The following is a 15,362-nucleotide window of genomic DNA, read 5'->3' on the forward strand; positions in this document are numbered from 1 at the left end:
GGTCCAGCAGCACCTCTTCCCTGCTCCCCCTCACTGCCTTCCAGACTTTGTACCACCCCCCACCCTCCAAAGCCAGGTTGCCTGCCTGCCTGCCATCCCCCTGTGCAGTAGAATTCTCTCCCCCCCCCACCGCCAGCAGCACCTCTTCCCTGCTCCCTTGGTCCCTCTTCCCTGCTCCCCCGGTCCAGCAGCACCTCTTCCCTGCTCCCCCTCACTGCCTTCCATACTTTGTCCCTCCTGCACCCTCCGAAGCCAACCACCTGCCAGCCATCCCCCTGTGCAGTAGAACCCTCTCCCCCCCGCCACTATCGCCGCCGTGCAGCTGACCCCACTGACCCTCCCAATGTGAGATGACCGTCAAACCTCCCGGCTCCAGTAGTGGCCGCATCACACTAAAAACGCTGCTTCGCGGCCTTCCCATTCTGATTTCTTCTGCTGCGTCTCTGATGATGTCATCAGAAACGCCGGCAGAGGAAATCAGAGCATGGGAAGGCCGCAAAGCAGCGTCTTTAGTGTGATGCGGCCACTGCTGGAGCCGGGAGGTTTGTGCGTCAAGTTCAAGTTTCAAGTTTATTTAAATTTGATAAATCGCTTATTACATACTAAGCGAGTAACATTGAAAATATATGGTATACAACATTAAAATGTTTGATATACAACATTAAAAGAGGGGTAAAACAACAGACTGACATTACAGACGAACAGGAATACATTAGGGGAAGGACAAAGGAGGGCAAAAGTTACAAAATACTGTTTTCATTATGAGAAGAGAAGGAGTGTCTAGTAAGGGAAAAAAACATTGGGATTGGGATAAAATGGGTAAAAAGAGTTATTTTAGAGATTAAAAGAAAAGTTTTTAAATTAGTTTTAAATAAATTAAGATCTTTGATTTCTCTGATGTATAAGGGAAGAGTATTCCAGGTAAGGGGGGCCATAACTGAAAAAATGTCGTGATGTCTGGTTCCTATAATTTTTAGGGAAGGAACCATTAGCAACCCCTGTGCAGTAGACCGCAGGGAACGGGTCGAGTTATGTGGAACAAGTAACCGGTCTATGAATTGTGGTTCATTAGTGGATAATGTCTTAAATGCTAATAGTGCTATATTGTATGTTATTCGTTGGTTAATGGGAAGCCAGTGTGAATCTATTAAAAAAGGTGTTACATGATCGTATTTTTTTCCATTGTGGATAATTTTAATTGCAGTATTTTGGATTATTTGTAAGCGTTTTTTTTCCTTTTGGGTGATATTTAACAGAAGTGAATTACAGTAATCTAGTTTTGATATGACAAGGGAATGAATTAGAATGTTTAAGGATTGCGGTTCTAGGAACTTGGACATTGAACGAATTAAACGCAAACGATAAAAACAACATTTGACTACATTGCTGATGTGCTCTTGATAAGAAAATTTATCATCGATGGTAACTCCTAATAACTTTAATGATGTTATTAACTCAATAGATATATTGTCTATTAAGAAAGGAGCTGATAGTTTTAATCCCTGTTTCGTTGGGAAGAGTATGGCCTTAGTTTTCGTTATATTTAGAGCTAATTTGTTTTTTGTGAGCCAATTTTTTATTTTTTCTAGTTTTTGATTGATTAGAAATATTTATTTCGGTGGGAGGGTCAATGGGGGTTCGTGTGCGCCGGGAAAGGGTGCACTGGTGTTAGGGGGGGCCACGACGGCAGCGGCAAACTTACAGTGAGGGAGGGAGTAGAAGCATGCATGCGCACTGTTGCCGGCGGGGCCCTACAGCTCACGGAAAATGGAACCACGCAGGTAACAGTGCGTATGCGCGCTTAGGGTTTTATTGTATTAGATGGTGATGTTACGACTGTCTTATTGTGGTCACACTGTCAGAAGAGAGAGATCACTGGAGAGGGACATCATGTTTGGGAAGATTGAAGGAACCAGGTGATGAGGGCGACCTGCAATCAGATGGCTGGACACGTTGAAAACAACTGTGGGGATGTCGCTGGAGGTCCTTTCCGGACTAGCAAAAAAGTGATTTCTTTTTAGATCCATATTTCATCAAGTCGCTAGGACTCGAACACAAGTCGATGGCACCTACCAACAACCCATATGCACTGACCTTGGTTGGTTAAGCAGTCTTATTCAGCGGCATCCACCTGTCAAATGGCACTGGAAAGGACTGGTTAGCCTCGAATAAGCAATTTAACCAGTCAGGAGCCATTCCCAGCTGGTTGAATTGCTGTGAATATCGAGCCTATATTTTTTTTTTCCTCCTTCTATAATATGCATGTTTCATACTAACATAAGAGCATACTCTGCTGGGTCAGACCTGAGGTCCATCGTGCCCAGCAGTCCACTCACACGGCGGCCCAACAGGTCCAGGGCCTCTGCAGTAATCCTCTATCTATACCCCTCTATCCCCTTTTCCAGCAGGAAACTGTCCAATCGTTTCTTGAACCCCAGTACCGTACTCTGCCCTATTACGTCCTCTGGAAGTGCATTCCAGGTGTCCACCACACGTTGGGTAAAGAAGAACTTCCTAGCATTGGTTCTGAATCTGTCCCCTCTTAATTTTTCCGAATGCCCTCTCGTTCTTGTAGTTTTCGAACATTTGAAGAATCTGTCCCTCTCTACTCTGCTTCTTTAATGCTCCTTGCTATCTGCACTCATGACTTGGTATGAGTTCATTGGGTTTCTGCAATGCAAATTATTAGCATATAGATATTGGGGGGAAAAGGGTTCTGGTGCATTAAAGATATCTATGAAACCATGCAGAAGCATTTTTTAAAGACCTAATATTTATACGCAGACAGGTAGGCACACAGTAATAGAAACAAAATCATGCAGCAGAGTTATAGGCGCAAGGTCCCTTCTCCCAAGTGAATTGTTATTTTAAAAAATTATTCCTTTCTTCTCAACCACACCTTCTACACAGCCCTGGTGATAAATTTCTCACGCTATGTGCAGATCAGAAGCTCCTGTTTCCTTTTCTACATATCAACATACATTTTAATGAACTGTGCGGCAATGTTTTCCCCACGAGTTAATTTGCATGGTGAAGCTCGTTCTGTATTCTGTGCCCAATAGCATGGGTTCATACCCTATGGTAACAGCACGGTGCATCTCATGGAAGCCTTCTGCAATAGAGGGCGACTGAAACTGAGTTTTACAGTTTGGGCCAAAACTGAAGCCGAAAGGCATTGGATTCCAGATTTCTGAGACCCACGTAGGTTGCGGAACATCTCTGAAGGGTTCAGCTTCTACTTAAGACACTTCTGGTTTCCTCCTTTACAGCTCCTGCTTAAAGAATTTGCAGATAGAAGTACAGCGATGCCTTGGAATCCGTTCCAGAACCCCGTTCGAGTTCCAAGACAATTTTTCCCATTGAAAATAATAGAAACTGGGATGAATCCATTCCTGGGTCCCACAAACTCAAATTTTAACAGTAACTACACTGGATTTTAAGGTAAAATATTAACAAATATTCCAAAGCAGCATTCAGATTCTGGGGCAGAAACACACACATACAATGTGCAGGGTGTTTGGATTCCAAAGCAGAGTTCGGATTCTGGGGCAAAATATACTACAAAAAAAAGTTCGGATTCTAAAGCGTTCAGATTCCGAGGTACCATTGTATACATGACGAAGAGAGTAGCAGAATGTACCTACCACATGTGGCAAAGGAAGTGTTTGGTGGACAAGTAAAGAAATGAATGAAGGAAAAGTTTTGCTCACCTTCATTCTCAGCTCTAAAGACAAAAATCCTATGACTTGTTACAACTTCAAACTTGTTCTCTCGAGCAGGCCGAACCATCTCAATTACAGCCAATGGGATCACTCCTTTGGGATATATGTCCTGTAATAATTCAGAAAAACATTCATAAATTGATACGGGGTGTCTTGGATTCAGGCTTGTAGACTTCAGTTTGCACAGGGCATGTTTAGTTATACATGGAGTTTATAGTAAGACCTTCCCAACAGTTCGTGTTTGCCTTAACCTAGTGCAGGAGTGTCAAAGTCCCTCCTCGAGGGCCGCAATCCAGTCGGGTTTTCAGGATTTCCCCAATGAATAAGCATGAGATATATTAGCATACAATGAAAGCAGTGCATGCAAACAGATCTCATGCATATTAATTGTGGAAATCCTGAAAACCGGACTGGCCTGCGGCCCTCGAGGAGCGACTTTGACACCCCTGACCTAGTGGCTCCAAGCTGCCCATAGTTGTTAAGAAACAGGCTAAATTTCAGAACACACACAATAAAATTGGTTATTAAATGAGGTTTGATTTGCTTATTTAGGCCCCATTTGACAAAGCTGTGCACCAAATGCTCCGATGCCCATTCGGTTCCTAGTGTTCAATGCCCATGTCCTGGTGTTTAACGCCCGTGTTCTCTTTTCTAGATTTAAGTCTGTTGCTGTTTAGTAGAGATACATGATTTCCCATCCTCACCCTCGAGGGACATTAACAGACAGCCCAGCATTGCACTCTTGCGTTCACTGGGACAAAGAGATATAGAGAGAAATGAGAGGCTAGTTTGAAAAAAGTAAAGCAAGCCACATCCCGACACACATACACTTAAAAGAAGAAAATAACCATTTAAACTGACTCATGGTAGAATAAAACAGTAAAAGAGTACTGGCACAGGTAAGATCTGAAAATAAATTGTTCATGCTTGGATCACTATCCACAAGGGGAAAAGTTGTCAGCCCAACCAAGAAGAGAATGACATGGATATGGTTCAATCAATGATCTGAAACAATGTGAAAATATACAATTTTATTTCTGCAAATTGGTACTTAATGAAATAGGATAACACTTTTTTCAGCTACAGTGGCAAAATAATGCTCAGAATTTAGGAAGTTGATTGGTTGGGCTGAGAACTTTATAGCACCCCCTCATATATATTTCTATATCTATAAAGATCTAGAACTATTTATTGTATTTGATATGCCACCTTCCTGCTATAAATCAACAAAGACTTAACAACAAAATGGTTCAGAAACCTAAGTAGCTAATCAATAGGCCTAACATCTAAGGGCTCAGTCATCCGAAAAATTCCCCAAAATAAACCTAATAAAATTAAATAGTTACAGTTAAAATATACACAACTGATTTTTTTTTTTTAAAGAGCCAAGACCAAATTCTTCTACCTGTCCTTTGACTAGCCAAGATTTCAAAGTGAAGAAAATGCTAATGTAAAGAAAGACATTTTTAAACTTTTTAAAAAATATTCCAGTTTAGTCTCAAGCCAGAGCCTTTGCAAAATGGAAGAAAGCAAATTTGAGTCTAGAATCTAGCCTAGCTCGAGGAAGGGATAGTGTCAACATGATGGAACATGATGGATTTCCTTCTGGTGGGCAAATTTGTGCTCCAGCTATAGATATGAAAAAATGAATGCCGATAGTTTGGGGCACAGTAATTTCTTTAAGCTGGTTTGGGGGCCGTTGACATCACTATAGTAGGTCTTTGAATATGACTCAGTTTTTGTTTATTTTTGTACACATCCAGAAAAGGGGGGGGGGCTATTTCTGTCCTAATTTGATTTTTGAGTATGTCTACTTGAGATGAGAGGATATTTTTAATCTGAATAGGGTAAGGTTATTGGGATAGTCTATGTTTCTGTGTTTTATTGAATAATCATTGGGTGGGGGGGGGGGAGAAAATGGTTGGTTATGCATATTTGTAAGTTGAATGTGCTTTTATTAACTTACTAGCTGATGCCCCAGCGTTGCACGGGTATTTAATTATAGCAATAACACTGTAAATGGATTCAAATAAAGATACTTTATAGTGGTGAATGAAATTATATTTTTACAGCTTTATAAAAAGTACAATATTCAAATTATAATGTGAAATATTTGACAAAATGAATACAATACAACTAACACAAAACTTGATTATAAACAACATTTATAGTTTCACCTCCAGGAGCAAGAACATATAAATTCTTGGGTGAAGAGACCCCCAGAACATATCACCCCAGGTAGTGAGGGATCTGCATACCAAGTTTCGTTCAAATCGGTCAAGCCGTTTTTGCGTGATCGCGGCACATACACACACACACACAAATACATACATACACACATACATACCTCCGATTTTATATACAGTGGTGCCTCACACAACGAACTTAATTCGTTCCAGGAGCAAGTTTGTTATGCGAAAAGTTCGTTATGTGAAACGCGTTAAGCGCAGTGACTAACGACTGCCTGCAGTGCCTGCGCGGAAGGATGCAATACATCGGCAGCGATCGTGGAAGCTCGGGCGACTTCGTTGTGTGAAACGAAGTTCGTTGTATGAATCATGACATGAAGTTCGTTGTGTGCAGCGTTCGCTATGCGAGGCGTTCTTTATGCGAGGCACCACTGTATATAGATTATATGATAATGTGTTTAGATATATATATATTTTGAAGTTTAGAAAATCAATAAAGAATTTAAAAACAAACAAACAAAAAACCATGATGGAAGTTCCTGAGGCATACTGAGATAACTTAGCCTTTTGTTCTTTGGATACCTTATGTAGGCCTGAGAGCCTCAGAGAAGGCCATTAAAAGGTTGAAATTGAAGTCAGTGGATGGCAACCAATGGATTGCTTTTGTTTGTATTTTGTGCAAGGCCTATTGTTTGCTTGTATTTTTGGAACTCACTTTTGAATTGCTACTAACTTGAGTCAAATGCACAAAGTTGGGTGTGAAATAGAGATTTCCTTTGTGACACACAAGTGTTTTGCACTATTTTTTTAAACTTTATTGCAGTCCTTCCCAGCTACCTCTACCTCGCTTTCACTCAACCGAGGTGTGTGCGACTTAAAGCAGTGGTTCCCGACCCTGTCCTGGAGTACCACCAGGCCAGTCGAGTTTTCAGGATAGCCCTAATGAATATGCATGGAGCAGATTTACATACCTGGCACTTCCATTATATGCAGATCTCTCTCATGCATATTCATTAGGGCTATCCTGAAAACCTGACTGGCCTGGTGGTCCTCCAGGACAGGGTTGGGAACCACTGACTTAGAGTATTGGTTCCTGGACAAGTCCAATTGGCCACACCCTGTCACAATCTTTACCTGGTTTGGGTAGAATATGACTGCCAGTGTTAAGTAATTTAGTCATGAGAGGCACAAGATGGGGGCTGACTCTGCCTTACCAGATGGAATAGATTTAATTATGGCCAGAACTTCACCTCTGAAATAGGAGAGTCTAAGCACTTCATCTGTTCTGTAATAAAAGCTGTATAGATATTTTCTAAGATACATGCTTGGATCTCACCATCGTCAATAACCAGCTCTGAGGTATATAATATTCTTTATAAAATTCCACAAACCGAGTTTCTCTCTCTTTGGTGCCCATACTTTATGGGCTTGCGAGCTACTTTTAAAATGACCAAGTCAAAATGATCTACCAATAATAAAAATTTTTTTGAAAACACAAAGCACACTGTATGCAGAGAAAATGTTAATTATCATTTATATTCCGAGGTTTTTTTCATACAAAAATACACAAATGTACCCCCTCCCTTTTTACTAAACCGCAATAGTTTTTAGCGCAGGGAGCTGCGCTAAATGCCCTGCGCTGCTCTCATAGGCTCCCTGCGCTAAAAACCGCTATTGCGGTTTAGTATAAGGGAGCCATAGTGCAAAATATAGACAAAAGATATAAATTCTCAAAACGGACAAATTTTGATCACTAAATTGAAAATAAAATCATTTTTCTACCTTTCTTGTCTGGTGATTTCATAAGTCTCTGGTTGCACTTTCTTCTTCTGACTGTGCATCCAATATTTCTTCCCTTCTTTCAGCCTACTGTAGGCTTCCTCTCCTCCAGACCTTCCCCAACTTTTTCTTCCTCTCTCCCTGCCCCTCCCCTTTCTTTCTGTCTTTCTGCCCCCTTCTTTCTTTCTATCTACTTGTCCCCCCTTTCTTTCTTTCCGTTTCCCTTCTTTCTTTCTGTCTCTCTGCCTGCCCCCTTTCTTTCTTTCTCCCTGCCCTCCCCCAAACCTCTGCCGCCGCCATCGGGGAACAGGCCCCGAAGCCACCACTGCCCCAAGTTCACCCTGCAGAAGCGTCAAGCCGACCAGCATTCCTCTTCCCGACGTCAATTCTGACATCAGAGAGGAAGTTCTGGGCCAGCAAGGCAGCGATTGGCTGGCCCGGAACTTCCTCTTCGACGGCAGAATTGACGTCAGGGAGAAGAAGGCTGAACAGCCTGGTAGATCGCGAAGGCAATGCGAGTCTATCACGGAGCCTGGGATGGACTCCGCAATTGACTCGCGTTGCCTTCGCGATCTACCGGACGTATTGGGTATGAACAAGGTTACTCCCTCCCAAGGCTACTGTCCTTGATATGCGTTATAGTGGATTGAGCTAGTTTACTTCTAAGCTGGGGTGCTAATAGATTATCAATCTTTCCCCCTTTTACATACAGACGTTGAGTGGATCTTCTATATATATATATAATGGAGACTAGAAGTTAGAAATTATAAACTTATGTTAAGGGACAAACGAAAACTTATTATTCAGCTAAAGTTGGGGCTACTACTTGTAATGTTAAAAAAACTATTTCAGTTAGTCAATAATACATTCAATGTAACACAAAAGAAGCAATCTTCTTGGTCACCTCTCCCATCCGCAGATGATTTAGCAATTTTTTTAGTTCCAAGGTATTATCTTTGAGATCTTCATTTTCATCTAGCCACTTGAATGTGGACTTAAACCTTAATCTTAATGATGAAGAAGAGGTTCATGCTGACCTGTGTTGGTCTACTTTTGATAAACCACAATGGCACGATTTTTCCAACGTATTTCATAAATATGCTCAATCCTGCCACGCCATGCCAATAATGGCGTTAGGAGCCTAAAGTGCCTTAGGAGGTATGATTCCCGAGCCAATTTTTTGTAGGGACCAGTAAGCGCTTTAACTTTTTTGTCATTTTAAATGGCTTTTCTTAACTAACCTATGTTTAGGCACCATTTGTAAAATTTCCCTCATATAGCTTAAAAAATCATCTATCTCCTTTGATCCTGACCTGGAGACAACTTACCTTGTCATTGCCGAAATACATCAACTTTGTTCCATCAAATTTGACAAATCTTCTCTGGAAGACATAATTCCTACCCAAGACAAACAAGAAATACTCTGTTATACAGGAAGGTCAAACTTGTAGGAGTGACACATAGATGAAAAAAATAAACTCGGCTTTGGCTTTCTTGTAATATCTCTAGGCTTAAACTTTATGGAAAAGAAAACAGATCTTGGCATCTTGTAGCTCTGTTTCTGCCCTTGTATCATAAGTACAGACTCTGTAAGTCACTCAGACTTGGGTGTGAATCCCAGAACTGGTCAATTAATTGCTGGTGTTAACAAGCACATAATTGGCAGATATTTGGAGTCATAGAAACATAGAAATAGAGGGCAGATAAGGGCCACGGCCCATCTAGTCTGCCCACCCCAATGACCCTCCCCTACCTTTCTCTGTGAATAGATCCCCGCTGATCTGCCCTATGCCCTTTTCTATTACATGCACACCTAAATGTCTGAAATGTCTAACATTAAATTTTGCTGCCTTTTTAAGATTCTGTTTGCTGTATTTCACTGCCGTTAGTAAGATTCTATATACTGTATCCCGGACTTCTACATATTGTAACTCGCTGACTGTCCAGCTCTCTTCAGTGTGAACCGCCTAGAAGTCTCACGACTATGGCGGTATAGAAGAATAAAGTTATTATTATTATTATTAAATGTTATAGCTTGTGCAGATTGTCTCCTGCCCTATGCGATCGAGAGGAGGCTTTTCAAAACCCAAAGTGCCGGGTTTTGAAAAGCCGTCCGGACCCACAGACATGTCCTCAAAAGAAGGACATGTCCGGGGAAATTCAGACGCATGGTAACCCTATATGTGCTAGATGTTGAACGGAGACATTTTTGCAAAGCATCTTAATTCGGACTTCAATGTCATATTGAAAATGCCACTGTATACATCTGCTCTTACATCTTTGCAATGGAAAAGTTGCATCTCTAGGCCAAGAAACAAAATTTCATGACTGAGTAATTTACATCCAGTACCATCATTTCCTGTCGGTTCAGATCCTGGAACACCCCTGACTGAGAAATGCAAACTTCACTCCTCCTTATAGTTTGGCATGAAACCTACCCTTGTGGAGAGAGTTTATCTAGCCAGCCGCTGAGCACTGGACGCGAGTGGTCAGAAAGGGAAGTGAAGCTGGCATAAGGAGATATTGTTAAATCTTCCAGGACCTCATCTGGGTAAAGGTGCGCAGGGAGGCTGAACCTATTGCTCTTCTGCCGGGGAACCTCCACCGTGGAATAACCTTCAGAGTCATTCGCCACAATTTGGTCAATGATCTGCAACGTGCATTCTCGCTCCTCGTTCTTCTTTTCACCCTTCGTCTCGGTGCAGTTTCTGTAATATAAAGAGGGGCAGGGCTTAAACTAATATTGAAAGATCTAGAACTGTTTATTCCTCTCTTATTTTATTGTGACTTTGTCGCCTTCACTCCTTATTGTGGAGTCTCTCTTAATGACCGGAGATTCCAGCAGGTCAGTGATATGCCACGCCACACTTGTCTCTCAATATGCTAATGCAGTGGCAATCTGAGACTCAAAGAACTAAAGCCATTTTATTAATATAGGGGTAGATATTCAAAGCGATTTAGCTGGTCGCTGACTGGTTAAATCACTTGGTTGGGGCCAAGTGTCGGCTTTGTTGGAGGCATTCTGGGGGCAGAGTCTGCCCAATACTCAAAGTAATTTAAGTGGGCAGGAGAGGCTCATGCCCTCTTAAATCTATTGGGGGCCACCCAACTGCCAATATTCAGCAACACTTAACTGGTTAGTGGTCAATGCTAATGAATATCGGCTCTGACTGCCCATTTAGAAAGTGGGTAGGTCAAGGTGTGGAACAAGGGTTGGTGTTAGGGAGGAGCTGGCAGTTATATGGGGTGCTGGCATTATTCAGCTGATAAGCTGTATGGGTGCCGGCAATGAATATTGGCTGACACATAACTATTCAACTGCTCCTTTAGCCCTCTAAGAACCCTCCTGTCGTCCCCCCAAACAACCCCTTCCTTACCATTCCCCCTCCACCCATCCCGTGATTTCCGAAAACCCTTCCACCCGCTGGAATGTCCCTACTCCCAAGAATGGCCCTCCAAACCCTTGGCCTCGATAGGCCCCCTGGACTACCTCAGATCCCTGGTGTTCCAGTGGAGGGGGTGTGGGGTTAGAAGCAAACCCTACTCATTCCTGCCCCTATTGGCAGCATCCTCAAAATGTCTGCCATAACCTTTCTTATGCGGGCTTTGACTAAATATTGGTCAGCACTCACATAAGCTCTGGCCTGTCACTGAATGTCCAGGACTAATGTACCTGGTGATGATCAGAGGGGGGCAGAGGTGCCATTTTGGAGGATGACACTGGCCCAGGAAGCAGCAGGGGGAGACTGTTGCCACCCACAAGCCCTGACCTACCACTTAAAAACTCCCAGGAGAGTCCCAGGGGGAGGGGGTGGGGGAGGGGGAGGGATTTAATATTATGGGAGGGGCTTGGATGCAGGGGCAAGGTTTGATACCAGGAGGATGGGGAGGGGTTAGTAATGCTTAGGGGGGATCTGGAGAGAGTGGCAGGTGGTCTGGAAGGTGTGCTGCTGCAACCTTTGCTTCCTATCAGTGCGAGACAATGACCTGACGACAAACTCTCCGAGTAGGCTACTCCTTGCTCCGCTCTGATCCGGCCTCATTCCCACAGATAGTGCAGGAATTTTACCACACAGCTTTTTGTGATGCACACTAAACATTAGCGTGGACCTGTGCTGACATTTAACAGAGACTAAATAAAGCCCCTGCTAGCTGCTTAAAAGCCCTTAAGTCTAAAGTTTAGCCAGGTTTTGCTCCTGTGAAGGCACTGGGTCTCGGAATATTTAGTTTTAGAATTCTGTTCGGCCCAAAATTTCATCTCTTCATAAGTGGTAACCCAAGAACATTCCTAACAATGATGGCTACATTGTTCAAAGCTGTAAAAGAAACCCAATGTTCTTCCAAACACTCTTTCCTCATCTGCAATGATGGGCCGCAAACCAGACCCGGCTCCCCCATGAATAACCAGCAGATACTGTATCACAATGTTGTTGCAACAGCAAGTCAGAGATAACGAATTGTGCTATTCACTGTCTTCCTTGCCATACAGCTTCCTGTCGTTACACTGCTTTAGGCTTGCACAGTTGATACCTTTTGAACTGTCACGCCCATGCAATTTATTATTTATTTTAAAACGTATACGCCACTTAAAAATCTAACCTCTTTGGGTGAATCTTTTCACGAGAAAGGTAGTTAATAAATCTAAAAGAATAGATATATAATAAATAAAGTAAAACATGCACAAGAAACTAATCAAAACAAAAATGAAAAACATACAAAAGGCATTCCAATTGTAGGTGGTGGTAGGTGTCCTACCGCCGTCTAACGGACCAATCGGGACGCACGTTTAAAAAACAAACAAACAACAAAATCAATACAGCGAACGACACCTACAATGTAGGTATCTGGCTCAAGCTTACGGAAGCACCCCTATGTGTGCCTACAGATTCCTAAGGCCAGCGTAGGTGTGGCTTACACTGGAAGTGACCTTAGGCATCCATAGGCGTGCCTAGGCATTTCCATAGATGTGAGTCAGGCACCTTAAATATAAGCCTGTAAAACGTTTGCCTACATTTAAGGCATCTGTACAAAAAATAGACACAATTCTGGACATGGCAGCTACCTATGATTGATATGCAGTAGAAGCGCGTTAATGCGGAAGGCGCCATTTTCAGAATAAGGCCAAAAATGCATATCACAATAATTGCCCAAAATAACAGTCCAGTTTTAGAAATAATTGGCTGATATCTTTACTAACCTATAAAGGCATGTGAAAACAAATAGTGGAGCTGCGAAGAATTGCAAAGGTACTTGAACAAACTAGGGGAATGGGCGACGAGATGGCAAATGAAGTTCAACGTTGAGAAATGTAAAGTATTACATGTGGGAAGCAGAAACCTGAGGTACAACTATACGATGGGAGGGATGTTATTGAATGAGAGTACCCAGGAAAGGGACTTAGGGGTAATGGTGGACATGACAATGAGCCGACAGCACAATGCGCAGCGGCTGCTAAGAGAGTGAATAGAATGCTAGGTATAATCAAGAAGGGGATTACTACCAGAACGAAATAAGTTATCCTGCCGTTGTATCGAGCGATGGTGCGTCCGCATCTGGAGTACTGCGTCCAATATTGGTCGCCATACCTTAAGAAGGATATGGCGTTACTCGAGAGGGTTAAGAGGAGAGCGACACATCTGATAAAAGGTATGGAAAACCTTTCATATGCTGAGAGATTGGAGAAACTGGGTCTCTTTTCCCTGGAGAAGAGGAGACTTAGAGGGGATATGATAGAGACTTACAAGATCATGAAGGGCATAGAGAGAGTAGAGAGGGACAGATTCTTCAAACTTTCGAATAATAAAAGAACTAGAGGGCATTCGGAAAAGTTGAAAGGGGACAGATTCAAAACGAATGCTAGGAAGTTCTTCTTTACCCAACGTGTGGTGGACACCTGGAATGCGCTTCCAGAAAGCGTAATAGGGCAGAGTACGGTACTGGGGTTCAAGAAAGGATTGGACAATTTCTGTTGGAAAAGGGGATAGAGGGGTATAGATAGAGGATTACTGCACAGGCCCTGGACCTGTTGGGCCGCCGCGTGAGTGGACTGCTGGGTACGATGTACCTCAGGTCTGCTCTCAGATGCCTGCTCTACTTTTTTCAGACTACGTCAAATTCGTTCAGTTTCTAAATTCTTATGTTCAAAATCCCTCAATATTCTGATACATTCTTTAGTCATCTCTAAACTCGATTACTGTAATGCTTTATTCAAAGGTTTACCTCATAAAGAAATTAGACGTCTTCAAATTGTGCAGAATGCCGCCATTAAAATAATTCACAATGCAAAAAAATTTGATCACGTCACACCCTTACTTAAAGAATCTCATTGGCTTCCTGTAGCACACCGCATTTTATTTAAGATATGCTTACTCACGTTTAAAACTCTTATTTCTCAAACTCCTGCTTTTATCCATAGAGTCTTAATTCCTTATACCACTTCTAGAACATTGAGATCACAGGATCAACATCTATTAACCATTCCCTCGTTAAAAATCATTAATACAAGACGTCTCACTATTTTTTCGGTGACAGCCCCTCAGTCCTGGAATGATCTCCCAATATATATAAGAGAAGAAAAGAACCTCGAAAAATTTAAAATTAAGCTCAAAAGTTTCCTTTTTAATGATGCTTTTAGTGAATAATGATTTTTTATTGTTTTTATCTATCTTTTTTATTGTCTTTTTCCCCCCCTATGTTTTTACCTTTGTATTTTGAATTTAATATAGAATGTAACCATTAATGAATTTTCCTATTGTTTCGATAAAATAAGTAACAACTTAATTTTTTTTTTAAACTGTGTTTGTTTTTTGTAATATTGTCCATTTATATAATATTTTACCTATGTTTATAATTATTAGTATTATCTTGTACATCGCCTTGAATGTAGAGTAGGCGATTAATCAAATTATTTAATAAACTTGGAAACTTGGTGAATCATCAAAGATATCTATCCAGAGATTGCAGGGAAGGGGTATCTTTCATTGAGCTCAGTAAGATTTAGTGCAAATTTGTGTCTTTTAAAGTGCTATAATATTAAACCAAAAACAGAAGTCGGCACTTATCTGCTAGATCTTGAGTGCTGATGTTCTTGTCATGGCAACATGAAGTGGATGTTGCCCTGCATTCGTTGTAGCAAAATGAAATTCTCTTGCCCAACGGGTCTCTTTAACGGAACATAGCTGCACTGTAAGTCTCTCCTTTAAATGTTTTTAGTACTATTCACTCTGGTGTTTTACATATATTCCTTTGTTATATAGTTTTGTTGTAGTGAACGATACAGACCCCTGACGAAGCCGTAATACGGTGAAACGGGTCCCCGTTGGGCAATAGAAGTTCATTTTGCTACAACAAATGTAGGGCAACACGCACTTCATGTTGCCATGACAAGAACATTGGCACTCAAGATCTAGCAGATAAGTGCCGACTTCTGTTTTTTGTATATTATTTTTTGGTTTAATACTATAGCACTTTAAAACACACGAATTTGCACTAAATCTTACTGAGCTCGATGAAAGATACCCCTTCCCTGCAATCTCTGGATAGATATCTTTGATGATTCACCAGAGCATCTGAGACCATAGTAAATAATCCAGTAATAGTATGATTTTCACAAGTCTTTTGACAGAGTTCATCTAGCGATTAAGTAGACTTGTTTCCATTGTGTATGATTTTG

The 15,362-nt window shown here is 41.7% G+C and overlaps 1 protein-coding gene across 7 annotated transcripts in view; it reads right to left on the bottom strand.

The window, feature by feature from the left end:
- Window positions 1–15,362, bottom strand: part of ARAP3 (ArfGAP with RhoGAP domain, ankyrin repeat and PH domain 3) — a 293,655-nt gene that overhangs the window by 187,614 nt on the left and 90,679 nt on the right. For all 7 annotated transcript variants that reach the window (XM_033926806.1, XM_033926807.1, XM_033926811.1 and 4 more), the window contains 3 exons: window positions 10,129–10,398; window positions 9,019–9,088; window positions 3,711–3,831 (listed from right to left, as the gene is read on the bottom strand). In XM_033926806.1, coding sequence (XP_033782697.1) covers window positions 3,711–3,831; window positions 9,019–9,088; window positions 10,129–10,398 — 461 coding nt within the window. The remainder of the gene's footprint in view (window positions 1–3,710; window positions 3,832–9,018; window positions 9,089–10,128; window positions 10,399–15,362) is intronic.

This window comes from Geotrypetes seraphini, chromosome 18 (genome assembly GCF_902459505.1).
Source record: "Geotrypetes seraphini chromosome 18, aGeoSer1.1, whole genome shotgun sequence".
Lineage (NCBI taxonomy): Eukaryota > Metazoa > Chordata > Amphibia > Gymnophiona > Dermophiidae > Geotrypetes > Geotrypetes seraphini.